The sequence below is a fragment of the Diospyros lotus genome, chromosome 15, assembly GCF_014633365.1.
Source record: "Diospyros lotus cultivar Yz01 chromosome 15, ASM1463336v1, whole genome shotgun sequence".
NCBI lineage: Eukaryota > Viridiplantae > Streptophyta > Magnoliopsida > Ericales > Ebenaceae > Diospyros > Diospyros lotus.
The window spans coordinates 974,645-995,712 of NC_068352.1; the positions used below are offsets into that span (position 1 = coordinate 974,645).

A 21,068-nucleotide genomic window follows, 5' to 3' on the forward strand; every position below is an offset into this window, starting at 1 on the left:
TTAGCATTAGTGAAAGTGAGAGATTGTTAGTGTTGTGTGCCTTGATGCTAGATTTGGATTATATCTAGCGGGCTTGTTTTAATGCATTAATTGTATTTTTGTATAAATTTATAAAAGATAAGGTTATATTCATTTATATTTTCTCCAATCAATTATATAAAGAAATGTGAGAATCTTATTCTCAAGATATTGAAACTGTGTGATAGGATTCTCCTGTAAAAGAATATCTTAAACTATTCCTAGTCCTTAGATTCTTTGGATGAGGACTCCGATTAATAGAGTATGGACTAGCATAGGGGTTAATACCTCATTTGGTATGGGGATACCAATGGGAAGATGGTGTGTCACACGCCATCTGACATGAGACGTTGCTAGTAAACTTGTGGGTGGTTGTTGGGGAATGATCATTCGAATGTGACGCCGATGATTGACCACATGGCCTAGTGGATAATGGTCATGTCATTAGGTTGCGATAGTGTATTGATCCTTAGACTTGAACCAACATTATTGTTTTTTGTATTGGTGTGCAAGATTTGCTAATGAGCCAAACCATCCAATTGGTAGGTGGGAACGTTCAACTATGTGGTTTCGTATCACTGGTATATGAAGACAAGTGTTGAGAATAGGATCCATCGCCTTTGTCAGTATTTGATGGGGTAAACGTCCTATGTGATCTATTATAGATGTGACAGGACAATCCTTGCCCATGGCAGATTGAAAGTCAGGAAAGGTGTTTCCTGAGGTGTCATCTAGTTATATTAATGAGGTATGACATATAGTTATTGAGTTTATGAGTTTGTCACTCCATGGCTTTCGCTTAGTTGAGACATTAGGTGATAGAAGGATTATAACACACGGTAATCGTCAACTGTAATAGGTTCACTTAAAGTGAGACTTCACTGCCATCTATACTGTTTTGAATCGCTGGTAGGCGTTATTCAGGAACTCTTAGAACATCGTAAGGATTTGGAGAAGTTCTGGTGATAGATCAAAGGGTTAATCGATATCGAAAAGGGTTTCGATGTTATTTGATTACTAGCGAGTAGCGAACCTAGAAAGTCACATACCATATAGTGTTGCGTTTGGTATCGACATCGTGTGTCCGAAATATCTCAGGAATTGATTGGTCAAAAGTTAACCGTTGCCCCCTTGCCAATAGTGCATAGTTGAAATGCATAGTGTATAGTAATAATGCATAGTGCATAGTATGAAATCAATTATTGATTGAATAGTAAGAGATGGTGGCTGAAATTTGCACAGTGCATAGTGAAAGTGCATAGTAACATCTAAATTATTGCATGTATAATTGAGGTGGGGGTGGCGGCGAAATCCAAAATTAATTGAATTTGGAGAAGAGAAAAATTAAAGGAGGGAGAGATTGAATAAAAGGATAGAGACAGGACTTTTGTCTCTTATTCTCTCATCTTTGCTAACGCTACTCCTTTTTTCTTTTTCTTCTTTTTGCTTCCTCTGAATAATCATAGAAATTATACGTGTAACTATTATGCGTATAATTTTGAGACACAGGTACCGGTTGTAATACCCAAAATCTTCATGAAATTGCCATGTAATTTAGATGAGTTTAAAATACCGAAAAGTGACTTGATGGTAAAAATAAATCGCCGAATCGACTGCAGAGAATGTCCCGAGGCTGAGATTTCAAAGGAAAATAATATGTCATTGCTAAGCCTCCCGAGATAGGATTTTTAGTATCAAAATAAATCGGATCGGAGTTAATTTTCGATACAGTTTCAGTTCGGGCTGAAAACTAAATTGTCGATAGGGAGCGTCTCGAAATTTAGATGTAAAGGATATATTATTGACGAGCGCCCCGAGAATGTCTGGAATAGATTATAGTTATTTTTTAATAATAAAATATGTTATGATTAAAAAAAAAATCAGATTTACAACATGAGGCATGATCGCTTGCTGCAAATCGTGGAAGGCAAATTCGGCCATGGGACAGTTGTTCTTTGACAGGGCATGGCCGAGCATGGGCTAAGGTCGCGTAAGGGCGAAGCAACGGCCTCTGATTGATTGGAAAACAGACGAATTTGGCTATAAATAGCCGAGTTTTGGTCGAGGGTTTGCATCAAAGATTTTATTTCGGATTTCTCACATTTGGGAGTGAATCAGAGGTCTGGGATAAGGGGCTTTTGTTCCCCAGGTTGTGAGAAGCAATTTTGGAAATTTTGAGAGTTTTTGGAGTAGTGTAAGGAGTGTTTCACATATATATACATTCGACCGCCTGTATATATACATATTGCGTGAGTATTTAAATCGGGTTGTAGAGTGATCGATCGAAGGATCAAATAAGGGGCTTTTGGTTGCGAGGCTATGGACAGCTAATCTGAAAAGTTTCGTGTCAATCGGAGTTCGAATCGAAGATCAATTTGGTTTGCTGGAGTTCGGTGAGGGCGACTTGGGCGATTTGTTTTCGGCTAAATTGGAAGGCTTCCGGTGATTTTTTCTTACCAAGATGGGTACCATTGGGATCGAATAAGGGAGAAGAGTAGCCTGGTGTCATTGGTTTGGTTCTCCGGTGTGCTGGCGTGGGAGAAGATGATCTGAGGTAATTTCTGTATTTTTTAAATGCTGAAAATATAAAAAATTCGAGAAAAAATAGAATTAAAGGAAATAAAATTCTGGAAAAATATCTAGAAATTCAAGAAAAATAAATAGTTTATTTTGATGAATTTCTATCTTGAAAATTTATTGAGGAGATAATTATTTTGGATTTTTGAAAGGAAATGTAAATGGAAAATAAATATGAGGGATTTTTAGAAAATTATGAGAAAATTCCAAAAGGATAAGGAATTTATTTTATGAGTTTTGGTGATTTTTTATGGAGGATATTCTAAGGAAATCAAGGAGAAATAAATTTTCTCAAGGAAAAGTAATTATGGAAATTTGAGAAAATAGGAGAAAAATCTGAAAAATTTCTAGAAAATTCTAGAGGCTTATAAATATTGTTTTATGAATTCTTGTGGAGAAAAATTTGGAAAAATACTTGAAGAGGTATTTACTTGAAATTATCGAGAGACAAATAGGAAGAAATAAGAGACAAATTATAAGAAAATTGGGAAAAAAAAATTGATTTTCCTTTGAATGCATATGATGTCTAGGGTATAGTTGAGACTTGAGGTTGAGCTATAGTACGCTTGGCATAAGAATTGAGGTAGTGCACGAGGATCGAGGCAATCCGAATACGTTCAAGGTGAGTGGTTCTACCGGAAAAACTTGTTATGGTATATGAATGGTTTACTGTGAGTTGTTCAATCTAAGTCTTGTTACTTTGATCACTTTTGATTTATCGTGAGCGGTTGGTTTCGTGCGATGGTTCGTTCAAACGATTATTTACACATACATTAAATTTCGTACGATAAATTGTATACATTGAAATGTTGATTTTTATGTTATGTATGTTATGATTTTCGACGTTGGCATGTTATGTGTTGACCATGTGGGGCATGGGTTATTAACCTGTGACGTAACCCTTGAGTGATAGCACTCGGGATGTGTACCAAGGATTAATGCTATGTAACCTACTTGGGACGGGGCTGAGACGAACTTCACCCTACGATACTCAAGTGATGGGGCTAAGAGTGGAAACCACCCTAGTTGTTGGCTCAAGTGGCGGGGCTGAGAGTGGACACCACCCCAGGTTCCTTTGAGCAATAGCATTAATACCAAGGTGTCGTTGACTCCGGGGATAGTGCTGATGTGATATTCTTGGGGCTAGGGTTGGGTTGGATTTTGGAATGCTTTTGAGTAGGAGCATAATGCCTAACAATGACAACGGGGTGATTCCCGGGTTCATATGTCGAGGTTGTCCCTCTTAAGTAGGAATGTGTTTGCCAATGGGTCAATGTGGTTGTGTCGCCTTTAGAGAGATCGCATTTTCCCCGGTTAGGGCTAAGTGTTATGTGGGATTCTCTTAGGCTGAGGCATGTCAGAATTTGTCGATTTTATATATGATTTTGTATATCTTCATGAAAATGTTTTTGAACTCTCATTTAGATGATTCACCATCTAATTTGGACTATGTACCTGGGATATTTAAACGTTCCAGGTGAAAGCAGTGGCGCTAAGGGAAAGGATGTCGTCGAGATGTAGTTGTTATGTTTAGTTTTCATAGATCTTTGTTTATGATTACGATGCTAAAAGGTTATGTAATATTTTGATATTTTCATGTGAAGCATCGATTTGGTTATTTAACTGTAAATGGAATTTGTCGGTTATGTATTATTGAGGTTTCGATCTTGCTTCCGTTGATGTGATTGATAACACCTGTTTTAGTCTATTAATTTTTAAATTTTGATATGCTGAGAAGGTAAAAGTGGGATCGTCGGGAAATGATTATAATGAGGGTATGTATATCGGAAACTTATGTTATGTGTATGATGTTGAAAAAAAAAAAAAATTTTCCGAAATCTCGAGGTAATGCGTGTTCTAGGAAAACAGGGCGTTACACCAGTGATACACAGATCCTCTATCTAGCACAGGAAAAGGTGACCGAAATGGTACCCTACTGCATATTAATTGTGGACAGACTAGGACCACCACAACGTGAGGTGGAGACCGTCTTAGTACAAAAATAGTTTATGTACCCCAACCTTATATCAGACAATGGGTATGTGATTTATTTATATATTCAATTATTGAATATGCGTGTTGCTTAAATACCCAAGCTATGTATGAAGTGCATATTATATTTTGCTGCGTGTATTTGATATACGGTAAAAATTTTATTTTTGCCTGTTCCGTCGTATTAGTGATTCCCTTCAGTTATATCACGTTTATGCTTACTACGCCATTGTATTTCTTATATGTTGCATTGCATGGTTACTGATGCATGCGATAGATTTATTCGCGTGATGTACATGCATAGGCTCGGGTGACGGGAAGATTATCTCAAGGAAGGTTCGGCTCGGTTTATTGTTATAGGAGCTTTGACTTGGTATGTTGGTATGAGGACTGGAGCACATGGTGCGGATTTCAGAGCAGCGGCTCATGTTGATTTGCTTATTAGTTCATGGCAGCATGCATGTTTGGATTTAGGGACTTGGGTGACAGTGTGTCTTATGTGGGCCCTAAGGACTATTATGTGCATGTTTACTTATGCGTATACTACATGGTTTATGGTTCATGGTATGGATGTGTATATGTATATGCATTTGTCACGAGGGTGGTTTGAGTTATTCCCTCAGCTCAGTTACCCTTTCATTCTTTATGCTTGCTGAGTCTTGTGACTCACCTTTACTTTACATCATTCCAGATAAGGGAAAGTGATCATTGAGTGTAACGACCTGCTCCCACCTACGGGCGCTACCAGTGAATAATCAATCAGATTACTCACACATAACACCAAACCAATGAAGAGATGGACTATGTTTCATTGGGAAACATCTTAGATGGGGACTAGACTTCGTCATTCCCTTCGCTCCACTCGAGAAGTAGGTCCCAAGATGTAAAAGAAGCATATCAGACGGGACCCGAAACCCGAGTAAACTTCACCTTTCTTCAGCTCGCTTCACAACAAGCCAAAGGTGACCCAAGCACAAAACTAGTACATTAAATATCTACTGAGTACTGGAGATTTATGAGAGGTACCTCTTTGATCCTTACCTGATTCTAAACTTGACTTCACCAAATAAGCCACTATCAACTAGAAGTCTACACAATCATATACTACATTATACCGATTATAACAAACTGGATACCATCCAACGCCCATTAACATGCACATTTACCCACGGGGATATATAAATATCACCACATGAATACATACATGAGATAATACAATTTACAATGCGGCAACAAAGCTAGTCGCCACTTCAATCTCTTGATATAATCCTTGCTTGCATTTGGACTCGCAACATCTACAACACGAAGTAAAACCTCATGAGTCATAATGACTCAATAAGGGTGAAAATGAATGTAAACAAGATAATATATGGAATGCACTGACAAATAATTATGCATGAATAACGAGGCATCACTGTTCTCCGAACCTACTTGTTCGAGGCACTTACCTCCCATATTACCCCTAGTATGCATCTAGTCTCTCCCATGGCCATAGGACTCCACTAGACTACCTATAAAACATGCACAACACACAATTGCACACAACATATATTTAACCATATTACTAAACATTCGCATGGCCACCACCATTGGGGTCATCCCGTACCTGACTCGAAGCCTTATCTCTGCCACGGGTGAGAACGCTATCCCGAATTCCAAACTCTTCTAGGATCACTGCCTCATCGGTTAACCCTAGATGCAATCATAAACCCAACAACAGAAATTAAACTTGGGTTTATGTTTTTGCTATACACCGTAAAATCACCTATCAATAACTTCCAATAAACCCCAACCGAGAGTTTAATCCAACCAATAATTATTCTAGGTTATCTCGTATAATGAAATTAACTTGAAAATAAATTATAAATTTACCTCAACCAATCTGGAGCAAAAATCCGAAAAATGCCCATACTGGCGTTAACTACTGAGCTGCCACTTTGCACTCAAATTTTCATTTTAGAGCTTCTAGCATGCTCTTCGAGTCTCGAAATAATTTTCAGAATTTTTTCCAATTTTTTTTTGGATTTTTTTCGATATTTTCCTTTATTTTTTTCCTCATATTTTCCTCCTTTTTTTTTCCTATTTCTTTTTCTTATTTTTATTTATTTTTTCTTTTTTTATTCTTCTTTCTTCCTACTTCATCTTCTTCCTCCATTCTCTCCCGCGCACCCTGCCTCTGCGCGCACCAGCAGCCCCCCCTGCGCATGCCGCCGTCGCCTGCCTCCGAGCTCTATTTGGTCGCCACTAGCAGCCGCGCCACCACCGGCCACCGGCATCGCCGCGAGCAACCACCGCAAGCCACGCCGGCTCGACCTTCCTCGCGCAACTAGCTGCGCGCTGCTGCTGCAGCGCCTCCAAGCACCATTACCAGCCCAAAGCGGCCTTTAGACACCGCTCGCCGCCGCTGGACACTCCACGTTGTCACTGCGAGCCTCCCTCGTCGGCCACGCTGCTGCTCTAGAGTCGCCCGACCTCCATCGCCGAGCAGCCATGGCCGCTGCTCGGCTTCGCTGCTGCCTCCAGCCAGCAATCGGCCTCCGCCTCACTCTCTCGATCCCATTCACGCGATCTCAGCGTGCAATCTCACTTTCCCTTCTCTTTTCTCTATTTCGAATCCAAAGCAAAGGCCAGTACTAAACACTTGGCCTTCAGCTCACGCACAGCCACTTGCATATATATATATATATATATATATATATTAAACGCCACTATTTTTCATTAATTACACTTGAGATCCTTTTAATTTCACTTAGGAATTTTAATAATATTACTTGGCCCTCCAAGCCTAATTTAATTATTCTTAAACCATACCAAGTCTTGATTTTATAAAAATTAATAATCGACATTTACTCTAAAATGCCAATTTTGTCCCTATGCCTGCACGGAACATTTTCTCTACCCGAAAACACCTAAGGGTTGCCTTTCTCGCAAAACCAGACTACCCCTAAGGTCTTCTTAATTTCCTGGAGGTCCCCTGCAACCATTCGGTACTGGCACCCATTCGGGCTTATATAGAAATTATTTCGAAAATTATTCCCGGTCAAATTGCTTCCAGCGTCATTTACCTCACCTCGAGATGCTCCCCAATCTTATGCCATCTTCTCTGGACATCCAAGTCCCAGGGTATTCCATATCGTTGATTCGAAAATTTTATTAATTAATTTCTTGAAACCGACTTTCAGACTTCCCGGACCACCCAAAATCCTTTCAAATCAGTGAAAATTATTTATTTTTCAATACCATATAATTCAGAGTATTACATTGAGGGTCAGTCCAACTGAGTCTGATCATTCATGGATAGATGGCATGTACAGAGATCCCTTGACTGAGAGATGCCATGGGAGTTTTGTGTATTTGTGTTTAAGGAAAGCGTTGTCATATTTTGTTAAATTATCTTGTTATGGACGGATTGGCGCGTGTGTTATATAAGAGAATTGAGAGTATATTATGTCATACTTCCGTCATATAAGAGAAAAATTAAGGAAAATTTTCAATTGTTTTAAATTTTTTGTGGGAATCTCATTTTGAGGAAGAACTTTGTGGGCATCTTATTTTGAGGGAACGAGCTGTCCTATTTCTTCATACGCAGCAACTAGATAATTTTTTGTGAGAATCTCATTCTCATTCATGTTCCTTCGCACTCTATGATTATTAAATATTTTGATAAAATTTTTAATTTATAATTTTTAAAATAATATTTTTTGTAATTATAGTAATTTTTGTGAAATTTTCTTTTTTATTTACAAAATAAAAATAATTGGACAATCAACTTTGTTTACATGGCTATAATCAAACAATTTTTGTGGCTATAGAAAGGTAGTCCACCACAGCTACTCAGACTCCTTTTCCATCTTTAAAATTAAGGAAACATCCAAAGGATGGGTCGGTTTTAAATTTCAAATATTATTTTTAAGATAAGTGTTTCATGATTAGAAAATTATAGCTCAATATATATATAATTTTAACTCTAAAAGAGTCTGTGTGACTAGAATTATTAGTTGCAGTTTAGTTTTAAATTTTTTAGAAAATTTTTTAAAGATAAATGAAATTTAGTAGTATAGCAGTGAAATTATATTTATTATGAGTTTAGAGGCTACAAGTTAAAATTTTAATAATAAAGTTAATTTTGATTTTTTAAAATAAAATATATGAAAAGTATTTTGAAAATTCACTTTATCGACAAGGTTTCTTAACGCCAAAGTACTTTATCGACAAGAGTATTTTGAGTGAAAGTTCTTTTAGTAGTATTTGACAATAACTATATAAATTTAATTTTTTAAGGAAAATTTTAAATAAAACGAGCTTTAGTATAGTGGTAAATTTGTTTTAAAAGTCAACTATTGTGTAGAGTTCATGACTTTAAATTTTATTAAAATATTTTATTTTTTTAAGCAAGATACATAAGTGGTATATTTTAGATAAATGCTTTACTGACAATATTTTATAATACCAAGATTTAATATTTACTTATATAATAAAATAAATAATAGACGTAATTGATCTGTTGTTAGCTATATTTCTGTCTTATTTGTTTGTCTATCTAATTATATTTTTAGTGACAACTATTTTTAAAGACACATAATAAAATATTTAACAACATTTAATAATTTTTACCTCTAATAATTATTTTGACTCTAATTATCTAAATTTAAGAGATATATTTATTGTAATTAAAAAAAATAAAATTTTAAAAGAAACGAAAAAAAGAGAGCTGGAAGTGTGTGTTTTTTTCCTCCGTTATTATTCTTGGCCTCTAGTTAGTGGTGGGATCATGAAGTCAAAGCAAGCCAAAATGCGTAAAAAGTCACAGACAATTAGTTTTGGTTTTAAATTGCTTTTCCACGCATGTTTGTGTTGTGAGGAAGGAGATGACTATCATTGTCACGTGGATTATTCATGTTTCAAATGTAACATCTTGAAATTTTAAAAATAAATAATAATTATTGATCTCAGTATTTGATGTTATTATTAAATATTTAATAATTTCAAAAAAATATTTATTTATGATGTTTTGAGGAAATAAAAAATTAAGATAATTAATTAAATTATTTGAGAGTATTTATTGAAATAATGAAGGAATTAAATTAGTGAATTTTTAGGGATGTTCGAGGTATAAGTGTAATAAAGAGAAATAAGTAATGGAGTGTGTGTGTGAATTTCGAAAGTTTGGGATGCTGGTGCAATTTTGGAAAGCAGGCTGAGGATTGGTTTAAAATTATTTGGAGGAATATAAATGATGAAGGTGATGGCTGGCGCGAGCGTTCGTGGGTGAGGTGCAGGCTCAAAATCGCGGGGTCATACGCGAGGTTGGGAGGAAATCGCTACTTTTTAATTAAGCAAAATCCTGCCCCGAAACAACGTTGCTTCAAGGAGGTGGTGGTGTCTCCAAGTGGTGCTTCAGCGGCCGCCACGTGGCTCTCTCCCAACTACTCGTTTTGCACATTTTTAAGCCTATTTTGGGAGTCTTCGAGCCAACAAGAACAGAAGGAAAAGTAGGAGAAGAGAAGGCTCGGCCAACAGCGGGTGAAGGAAAGAAAATCCAAGGAAAGTGGGGAAAAACCTGGTTTAATCTGTAGATAAAGTGATTAGGTAAGCTAAATAAATTATTAGAGCCTTGTGTACTTGGGAATAACAATTTTACATGGTTAAAATTAATGGTTCAGGGCCGATAACTCGTTATTTACTTTAATTGTAATATTTCACAGTGGGAGTTCGTGGGAAGCTAGGATTGGTTATTTGTAAGCAAGTTCCTAACTCTTTCTTCATGAACTTTAATTCCTTTACAAGTTCTTGCCGTTATTCATATTTTATTCCCTTCCTTGTTGTTATTCGGTTCAATGTATTAATTGTGTAACTACGAGTGATAACCAGTTTTATTATTGGTGCAATATTTCTTGCTAACTGACACAGGTCTTTGTATTGTCCCATTTCCTTGGGAATGATGCTGCACCTGGTTGGGTTAGGTTCTAGATGGGTGTGTGTGTGCCGGTTGTGGGTCTTTGTGTGTGAAATTATTATTTATTTAAATACAATTGATGTTGACAATGTGCGTCGGGGTTGGGAACTGCATTAATGGGGGGTCATATCTTGTGAGTGCTTGAGCACAAGCATCTTAAGGTGTCTAAAGTGTGTCTTACATGAGCATTGCATCGAGTGTGTTTTACTATGTGGGCGAAACATGGCCTGATGCTTGATTTATGAGGGCCTTGTATCACGTTTATGCTTACTACGCCATTGCATTCTTATTTGTGCATTGCTTGGTTCCAATGCGGACGGTTATTATTAATACTATTATTCCGAGCGAGAGTATCATGCCGATCCGAGTGTTGAGAGTACTAGCCCGAGGGAGCTTCGGCTTAGGTTGAGTGGTGGGAGTACTGACTCGGGGGAGCTTTAGCTCGACTTTTAGACTAGCTCGAGGGAAGCCCGAGGGAAGACTTTTAGACTAGCTCGGGAAGGTCCCGAGGGAAGACTTGATTGGATATGGAGATCTGTGTGTGTGATTTTATAGGCGAAGGAACCGCACTGGGAAGGCTTGGGATCTTATGTTGGGGCACAGAGTATCAGAAACTGTGCTGGAGCATAGAGTATCGAAAGCTTGGAATTCAATATTGTAGCGCATAGTATTTATTGCTTGCCAGTTCATGGCAGGGACAGGTTTGTTAGGGACTTGGGTGTCGGTGTTTTCTATGTGGGCCCCAAGGACCATTATGTGCATGTTTATTTATACGATTTCCATTTGACTTGTGTTTCATGTTGTGCATGTGTGTGTCTTAGGCATGGGAGGTGCAGGTTGATGTTTGTTTTGCATGTAGCGTGCGGGTGGTTTAGGGGTTATATCTTCAACTATACCAGCTTTGTTTCTTGTTATGTTTGCTAAGTCTTGTTGTAACAGCCCACTTCTTTAGGGCGTGTTATGCCTTAGGAAATTTGGTCTATATATATATATATATATATTCTTTTTTATCATTACATTATCCCGAAATTCCCTAAGACCTTATCTAGTGCGAGATATCTACACTAGAAAATAAATACAAAGCGGAAGCTGAATCGAACCTACTCATGGCAATACATACATGCATAACTGGACATAATATTTATCACAAGTTTATTACATAAGCTTTTGAAATTAAAACAATTGTCCATAATTATAAACTATTCATGTTACATCATAACATGGCACATTTTCTCATCTCGCATCACTACACCTCTTCAATCTCGGTATCATCACTGCAAGTCCCGACTGGAACGTTGAATGTTCCAGGGGCAAACCCAAGTTAGATGATAAACCATCTAAATAAGGGTGCATAATGTTATGTCATGAGTGTATGCAATGTCTTTCATCGTAGGTGTCAACTGCACCTCTCATGCTACCTACCATTTTAGCAGCCACCTCTTTCGAAGCCGGGGTGTATGGGTGCACCCTTGGTAAGGCAGCGGTGCCAGTTCGTACACCTTACGGGCTCATATGCGTGTGATTGAAGATATCAACGTGTATTTATGCATTTCATAGTCATGTATGCAGTCTATGTGATGGATACATATCAGGGCATGTCAATATGATGAAAATATTTTCGAGAAACATAAACCAAGCATTTTTCTGTAAAACTAACTTTAATTGGGGAGTATCACTTACCTTCTCAAGCTTATCGGGCTACCTCGATATTCGTGCATTGCCTCGATTTGCGTGCCAACCTCAAAATTTGCACGAGTCTCTTCAACTTCAACCTCAAAGTATCCTAATCACCATAATTATTTAAATAAACATTAAAACCTATTTTTCCATAATTTCTGAAATTTTCTATAATTTTCTCTCTATTTCTTCCTATTTTTCCTCAATAAATTCAGATTAAATATTTCTAAAATATTTTCTCAAATATTTCTCTACGAAAATTCATAAAATAATATTCTTGAATTTATGAAATTTTCTAAGGAATTTTACTCACCTTAACTTAGCATCTTGAATTTCCTTGGTATGCGTGCCCTAACCTTGAAATGTGTGCCCGGATTGTTTTTCTCACCAAAATCTCCGAGATATCACCGAAACATAATTCCCTATTTTCTATAATTTTTCTAATATTTTTTCTATTTTTTCTTTTTTTTTCTTATTTTCTTTTCTTTTCCTTTTCTTTTTCTTTTTCTTTTCTCCTCCATTCTTCTTCTTCCCCCTTTTCCCGCCTCCTGCGCCTGCAACTTCTTCTTTTCTTCTTTCTTCTCTTCTTCTTCTTCTTCTTCTTCTTCTTCTTCTTCTTCTCTTCCTCTGTTTCTTCATGCGCGAACCAGCACTTGCACACTGCCATGGCTGAAACCAGCCAACCCAGGCTGCCTTCGTCCGCCCCTGTTGCCACCGTTCGAGCCTCCAGTCACGTCCGCGTCGCCCGCCATCGCCGCACTGCGCCGCTCGGGCCTCTTTGCTCGATGCGAAACTGCCATGGCCGCGGCCATGGCTGCTGCAATAGCAGCTTCGCGGCTGCCATGGCCATGCCTCCACCTCCCTTCCAGCTTTCTCTCTCTCTCCCTTACTTCTCTCGGATTACCCAGCCCAAGCTCTCCCTCCCTTGCATCTCTCGGCCCTCGCTCTCTCTCTCGGCTGCGGCTTCTATTTCCATTTCTTGCCTTCCTCTTTTCTCTTCTCCCTCTATTTATAGGCGATCATCTGCCTCTTCTCATTGGCTGGCCGCCCCTCATTGCGTCCGAGACACTCCATTTTCCATAACTCTTGCAGGTCATGGAGATTGCGTGCAATGGCTTCCAAAATTTGCAGAGGCGACCATTGCATATAAATCCTTCTAACATTTGCAGGAAATGGTATAAAGTATGGATATGGCTGGCTGCCATCACTCACATGCACACACAACACGTCTGCATACATATATAAATATATAGTTATATATTGTATTATATAAATTAAAAAATTATATATTTAAATCTCATTTTTAATCCTAAATTTATTAGAATAATTCTCTAATTGTAATAATAACCTCAAATACTAAATTAATTGACATTATAGTACTGAAAACGCGAAATTAATAGCTTTAAAGTTACTTGATTTGGACGATTTCGCCCCAGTGTCCTTACTGGGCTATTGTTTCCTCCTGAAACCACTGAAGGGTTGTTCGTTATGCAAAATCGGAGCCCCCCTAGGGTTCCGTTGATTTTTCGGGAGTCTCTTACAATGATTTGGTTTTACAGCCTAAATGGCAGCTGTATTTTAGCTGTACCGAAAACTGTTCCCGATTCGATTTCTTTCGATGCCATAAATCTTATCTCGAAACGTTCGTCGAGACCCTATAATTTTCTTTAGACAATTTCACTCTGAGGTATTCCCTATAGTTGATTCGGTACCTGAAATTGCTATAAAATCCATTTTTCGGTATTCTAAACTTATTAAAATTACGTGGCAACCTTATCTAAACATGGGGTATTACACTTGTGACTCACCCTTACTTTCCATTATTTTAGGTAAGAGAATCGCTTGAGTGGCAGGTACGTCCAGTAGGGTTGGGTCCAGACCATTGAGCCAAGGTAGCATGTGTAAAGTTCTCCCAAAGCTAAGTCTTGGGTGTCACTTTGTTTAGTCAGGTTAATGTTCTTATGTTTTAAGGTTGATGTATGTATGTAGCCCCGGAATGTCTCATGTTATGTAAGGTTATGTAAGGATGGTTGTGAAATGTTATATGATGTAAAAAGTCACGATTTCTATAAGGGTTGTGTTTGGGTTTCTAGCTTGCGTATTGTTCTATATCAATCAAATAATGACCCCTTCACAGATCCTCTATGCGCGTGGAGGCTCCGGGAGGCGGGCCGTTACATCAAATATTGTGAGTATTTAAGTTCGAGAGTTAATCGTACAATAAGGTTTGTTTTCATATTCTTGCATACTCTAGATACACATTAGTTGTGAATGAAGGTATGCCGTGTTTTAGATGTGGAACTTTTATTATTTTTTATTTTTTTTTTGATAATCTAGGTTTCGAGTTTCGCCCAACTAATTCTAGGGATGGGCGGTCTTCCCCCTAGTTTGCTCGTCGGGTAAACCTGAATTTGATCACAACCTATACACACACAGAGCATGACATTCAATTCACACTTTCACATGAAAGAAATGCCACCACAAGAATTTGATCCCTGATGTGAAACTTCACATATTTTATCGCTGTGCCATGCCTGTAGGGATAAAGAAAAAATGACAAGATGTGGAACTTTTATTGGGATTATCGCCCTTGTGTGGTCCCCCGCTACTCATGCCCTCGATTTTGGCAGATGTGATAAATCAAAGGTGAGCCTTTAACCCTTGCCTAAACCAAGTATCGAACTCGTGACCTATTGGTACTATCCCCAGTGTATCCCTTGCCCGTTACTTGACCTATGCCCTGGGGGCTGGAACTTTTACTGTTTATACTTGTTGCTTGAAAAGGAAGGTTGACTTCTCCCTTTGATTACTATTTGGCCACTGTGAATATATGATTTAAAATAATTGATATATGTTAATAATTAATTTGGATGTTATTTTGTGTGCATTTGCATTGCATTTGGGTTTCATTTGATTTATATATATTATGTGTATATGTTAAATAATTGCTTAAATCATGGGCTGTTGATCTCTCTTGAGCCTTAAATTGGATGGCTGCCCTTTTGTATATAAGCTTCTACTTGGCAATTAAATCGTCACTTTTGCACATTGTTTTTCACACACCTACTCGACAAACAGATCTGAGAGTAAGAACCCTAGATCCAAGAATCAAAGAAGCACTCAAAGATTGGTAAGGTAAAATACGTAAGGTAAATCTGTTCTTTCTTTTGTATGTGTTGAATCACATGTTTACTTGATTGGTTGGGAGAGAGATTGGTGAGATTGAGTGTTGGGAATAGCTTCGGGATTTTGGAGCAACGTACTCTGTTTGTTGCGTTTGTATAGTTTATGTTTTCTTATCGATGTATTGTTCTTGAGAGTTGTAAGCGTTGGGATTACATAGATCTTATTATATGCGCAACAGAATTAAAATTTAGTTTGCAAGTATCCCGTTTTTCAGAAATTATGGTTTAACAAATCGAAGGAAAAATAAAAAGGTTACCTTTTTGATGAAATCTGATTTCACCGATAGGTATTCCCGCTGTATAATCCTCTAAGTGTAGGATGCCAAGTTGGTTCACCTGAAATCACTTCTATCCAAAAATATCAAAGAGAGTGATAAATAAAAGAAATTTTTCACAAAAATTTCCAACTTACCTTCTGGATTTACACCACTTCTTCAAAATTTTCTCAACTTCAGAAGTGATTCAAAAGTTTCAAAAGATTGTAAACGAAAGGTTAATTGAGCTATTTATAGAGCTCCATTAACCCTACTCCTTTAATGGAAATGGGTTGGGCTTCCCAAGCCCATTCCATTTAATACTATTGGACCAACCCCAATCAAATGGAGTTTTTGAATCCAAACCAATAGTGCCATTGGACCAAACCTAATGTGCTAGCAAAAGGCAGAATCCAATTAATTATTAAATAATTATATTCACAATATAATCATTTAATTATTCTTATATATTTATCCAATAAATAATGCACTATTATTAGTAATTATAAAATTACTAATTTATCTATTTTCTCTTTGAAAGTGATTTATTTTGGGTAGGACTTTCTGGGTTCACGAATAAATTGGCAATGATAATAATCAACGATTAATTCTCGTAAAGCATGAGTGACATCTAATAATATGTTATAATTACCCAATTTATTGTGAAGCGGGTATTGTGAACCTTTTACTACGTTACCATGTAATATTGTTCTTCTATCATCCTATATCCCGACAAGATATGAGATCATGGTCAGTAGGTCGAATCTCTTAATCTCATCATATGACCAAATCTAAAATCAATATTGACTAATTATGACACAATCTTTATGGAACAAATTCCATCGTCATATTACCTCAGTGAATGATTTATTGTCAAGTGATTATTGGATCACATAGGATATCTTTCTCATAAATCTCGAGGTGATAGATTCCATGTTTGATGCACACATACATCATGTATCACTGAATCAGACACATAGATACGTATGATTATTCTTGATTAATTAGAACAACCACATAATATCGCTGATATTCTAATCCACCAATACATAGATATCTACGTCATCTCAGGTCTAAGGACTAGTTGCATAACCACAGCTAACATTAAATCGTTGACCCGCGAGAAATAACCCATGTGATTCAATGTTAACAGTCCCGTTCAGTGAACTCGTTTTTGTAACAAGCACCCACTTATCTTTCTTCTATATCTCATATAGAATGGCACGAAACTCACAAACTTTATCTTTCAGTATCTCACATTGAACAAGGAAGAAGACAATGTGCTGGCCTTTATGAGTTACTATTATCTAGATTAAGAATTTTACGGCCAGGAATTTGTTTATAGTATAACGAATTATGGATTATCCGTAACTCGTATTCTTAATTCTTAAGAATGGTATCCACTCTTTATTACACTAATGGATATATGTTTTATAATTTAAACCATATTGCAATTTAAATAAAAACATAAACTTGCCATTTAAATAATATTTAAAGAATTACAAGATCAAGTCCCTTTGTGTTACTAGAATCGATTTTCAGGACTCATATATAACAATAAGATCTTGTGAGAGTTCTTGTTTATCTCTGTAAATTTATTGTATACATATTCTAGTGGATTGACTAGGGTGAAGCCCTGCTATGAGTAAAATCTTTTGATTCGAACACGTACATGTGTTCTTCGATTTTTTGTTTCGTTGTGTGAGTATTTTAAGTTCTTCGAATATGTTTCGATTTGGATCCTGGTAATGTCGAATCTAGTTGTGTGTGTTTAGTTGGTAGGACATTATTAACAGCCACATCACAAATAGTATTAGAGGTAGCTTAGTGGGAACACAATCGGTGTGCATTGGATGGTCGGAGGGTCGAGGGGGAGGGCATGCATATTTGAAGGTTGTATTGGAAAAGGCAAATATAGGTTGGAGGCATTTCACGCCAGTTAGGCAAATAAAATAAAAGGAGGCAATGCTATTTGTCCACTAATTAACAAATGATTAACACATCAATACATGACTGTCATAACTTATAAGGACGAGCTGTTAATTAAAGGAAGCAACGGATTGTTTTAAAAGTCAACTATTTTGGAATATAGAAGTTACAAAGGACATTATGGAAATTAATTATAGAGACTTTAGTACACCATAAGCCTATTTGCTTGTATAATAAGCAAACCAGTTTTAAACCTTATTGGAGAAGAGATATAGTAGTAACTTGCAGTTCTAGGTTGGCACAGCTTCTATAAGCGTAGAAGTGACTAAATCTTTAACCTTGGTCCTAGAATTAGTGTAGCCATCATTGTTCTTGTACACAACATTTATCACTCTGGCAAGGTTGGCGGCTCGCACAAGCAGAGGCATTGGCACTGCAGTTGGTTGTAACATCTCTTCATTAATGTCCTTCCATGCATCTCTAACTTGCTTCTCAAGTTCAACCACTGCCTTTTCCTCTGATGCTTTATACTGTTCCATGTAGCATTCCACAGCAGAGGCTACGTGCCCTCTCTCCTGCTCAAACTACAATCAACATAATAAATTACTTTGTTTTGGTTCGAGAAAATAGTTTGCATATGAAAAACTTTCTCAATAGGCTATTTTAATGTGAGAATACATTGTATCAAAGTTTTCCCTATTTAAGGCTAAGTTATTTTCTGGCTATAATTCTTACTTCAACCATGCATGATCCAAGTGATGCTTATTAGACTTATACTATTGTGGTATTATAGCTTGACTTTGATTCTAGTTATAGAGAAATATTCAGGTCCACCTTTTAGTTTATAAGATCAAGTTATATATTCAAATCTCTTTAGTAGGTTATCAATATAAGATTGCATTGCAACTGAAAACATCACTACAAGGGGAAAAACATTTTGCGACAATAGAAAATCACCGTTAAAATTGCCAAAAAAATGTTTGTAAATTTTTTACAAAAAAACTTGATGTTTAATTAGTCATCTACCTTGTGGCTAACCACATCATCCATGAGCCGACATATAATAGAGGAAGCCCTAACAATTAAAGGGCAACTTGACACCCAATCAAAGGCCTCTTGGGTGGCCAAATCACCCATCCCAACAAATGAATTGGTGGAAAGCATCTCGTAAGCACCGGTTACGAGCGCCACTTGCATGTACTCTTCCATGGATGGAGTGTAGCCTTGGTGGAACCATTCGGCCTCCTTAAAGTAGGTCCTCACCAGCTTCTTCATCTGAGAAATTCAACCTCGACATTAATTAATAGCCTTTTGATGAGATAAACTAAGCAAAAACCAACGAAGGTTACCGCTAATTTTGCATAGTCGACGGCGTAAGACCTCCCTTGCTTGGCCATCTCTTCCTCAATCATGTTGTAAACATCAAGCAATACTTTGTAACACAGTCTCATGTACTCTGGAAGTTGACGAGCAGCACCCAAATGCCACCTAAAAATCAAGCAATTGGGCCTCATTAGAGTGATCCATTTCAATTCATGTATGCATGACAAGTTTAATGAACTATTTGAAAGGAACAAAATCGAACTTTTCAACTGCATCAGTGAAGAGGGCAAGTTCTTCAAAGGTGCCATAGTTATCGTATGTGTCGTCTATAATGGAGGTCATAGCAATCACTTTGGTTAGTATCCTTCTACCGAGCTCATACTGGGGTTCGAAATACACTCCCATTATCCAAAAGTAGCACTCCACTACTCTATCTCTTGCAAACGGCAGCTTCTTTGGCACATCTAAATCTTTCCACCACCTAAAAAATATATATCATTTACATGCAAATCATTTCCAACTCAAGAAAATTCTATTATTTTGACATAGGCTAAGTATATTGTTGGATAGCAGAAGAACCTTGTGATCTCACTGAGCTCTCTTTGGTGTAACTTCTGCAACAGGTTGAAATCTAACTTGGCAAAGTCCAGGAGGAGTGTATCATCATGGCCTTTTGGCTCAAACAAAGAGATATAGCTCCTTGCCTCTACCCTTGTCAGGCCCGTCCGGATGGGCTGGTTTAGAGCATGTGTCACCTTGCCGGCAAGAGCATCGCCTAGGTCCGGTAGGGCAGACTCCAACTGGGCAGTGGTGAAGGCGACCAGCTCATCCAAGACGTCTTCTCCCCGCACCCTGAGATGCGCAGCCTCATACAAGCTTAGCAGTGCCTCCACATCTCTCGTTAAGCATTCCTTAAACTCGCCGTCTCTTCCCTTCAGTTCCTTGAACACATCTGGTTGTTTGGTCCATGGAATTGAAGCATCATCATCCATACATATATACACGCTGTTAATTAAAGGAAGGAACGGATTGTTTAATTACCAGAAGACACAGGAAACCCCTGTTGTCTGAGCAGCCGGAAAGTGAGAGCAGTGCCGTAAACACCATCGCCGGCGTCATCGAGCTGTCGACGATGCCAGGTCCCGTGCATGCGCTGCAATGCTGCCTCGATCTCGTTCTCGAAATGGTAAGCCACGCCCAGGCGTTGGACGGCATCGATCAAATCGGCAGAAGCAGCTGTTACCAACGTCGTTCTTATCTGCTCTTTCATCTCCTCGTGTCGCGGCTGCTCTGCGCTTACATCCACATCCTCCTACAGAATGATCAACATTAAGTTCTAACACTTAAAAAGAGTTAGCTTCATCGTGCTCTGTTTGCTGTTAAGTTTTAGTGCTGTTGATTTGTTTGGCATGATTAAAACGGTGTCGTTTCGGTGTTCGACCTGAGTATATAGAAATATTATATATTTTTTTATTAATTTTTGCATAAGAAATTGTGTAAGAATTAATGAGCGTGGTTTCGTACCGTAGCAGACGCAGCAGAATAAACAAGGAAACGATCCCCCCAAATGGAAGGATGGTAATTGGCAGAGCGATTGGTGGCCTCAGCCTCAACCTGCGCTGTGGATAATGCCATATATTATATGCCTTCTCTGTGCTTATTGTTTTTGTGGGTTGGGAAGTTGGTTGAGGCAAGAGCTGTTGTGGGTATTTATACTTAAAAACAGAAACAAAAAAAAACAAAAAATGCCCCAACTCACGTGAAATTGATGCATTTAATGTGAGCCAATCGTCAGGTATCTTTTTTCCATGCCATGAAACAAACGAGGCAATGTTATTTGTCCATTAATTAACAAATTAATAGCTTTTTTTTTTCTTATAAATTATTAATTAGTTTTTTAAAATTATAGAGTATGTAAAAAGTTTTTATATTTTTTAAAAACAAACACTTTTTATTATGTTAAAGTGTTTATAATTGATGTGTCCAAGAAAGTGTTTTTATTATGTAAAGTATTTTTAAAAAACACTTTTAAAAATAAACACCAATTATAGTACTATGTTAAAGTTATCATAATACTAAGTCATCAACAACTTTTGTGGCTATAAAAAGGTAGCCACCTTGTAAGACTCATTTTTCATTTTGATACCCAAAAAATTC

General features: G+C 37.4%; 1 protein-coding gene across 2 annotated transcripts in view; it reads right to left on the bottom strand.

The window, feature by feature from the left end:
* Positions 1-20,572, bottom strand: part of LOC127792107 ((-)-germacrene D synthase-like) — a 40,017-nt gene extending 19,445 nt beyond the window's left edge. The window contains exons 1-7 of one of the 2 annotated variants that reach the window (XM_052322464.1): positions 20,436-20,572; positions 19,953-20,223; positions 19,491-19,863; positions 19,174-19,392; positions 18,938-19,076; positions 18,615-18,863; positions 17,879-18,172 (exon numbers count right to left, since the gene is read on the bottom strand). In XM_052322464.1, coding sequence (XP_052178424.1) covers positions 17,879-18,172; positions 18,615-18,863; positions 18,938-19,076; positions 19,174-19,392; positions 19,491-19,863; positions 19,953-20,223; positions 20,436-20,546 — 1,656 coding nt within the window. In that variant the 5' untranslated portion in view covers positions 20,547-20,572. Of the gene's footprint in view, positions 1-17,878; positions 18,173-18,614; positions 18,864-18,937; positions 19,077-19,173; positions 19,393-19,490; positions 19,864-19,952; positions 20,224-20,435 lie in introns of those variants that run through there. The other variant, XM_052322463.1, reaches the window with a different exon arrangement.
* Between the last annotated feature and the right edge of the window lie 496 nt (positions 20,573-21,068).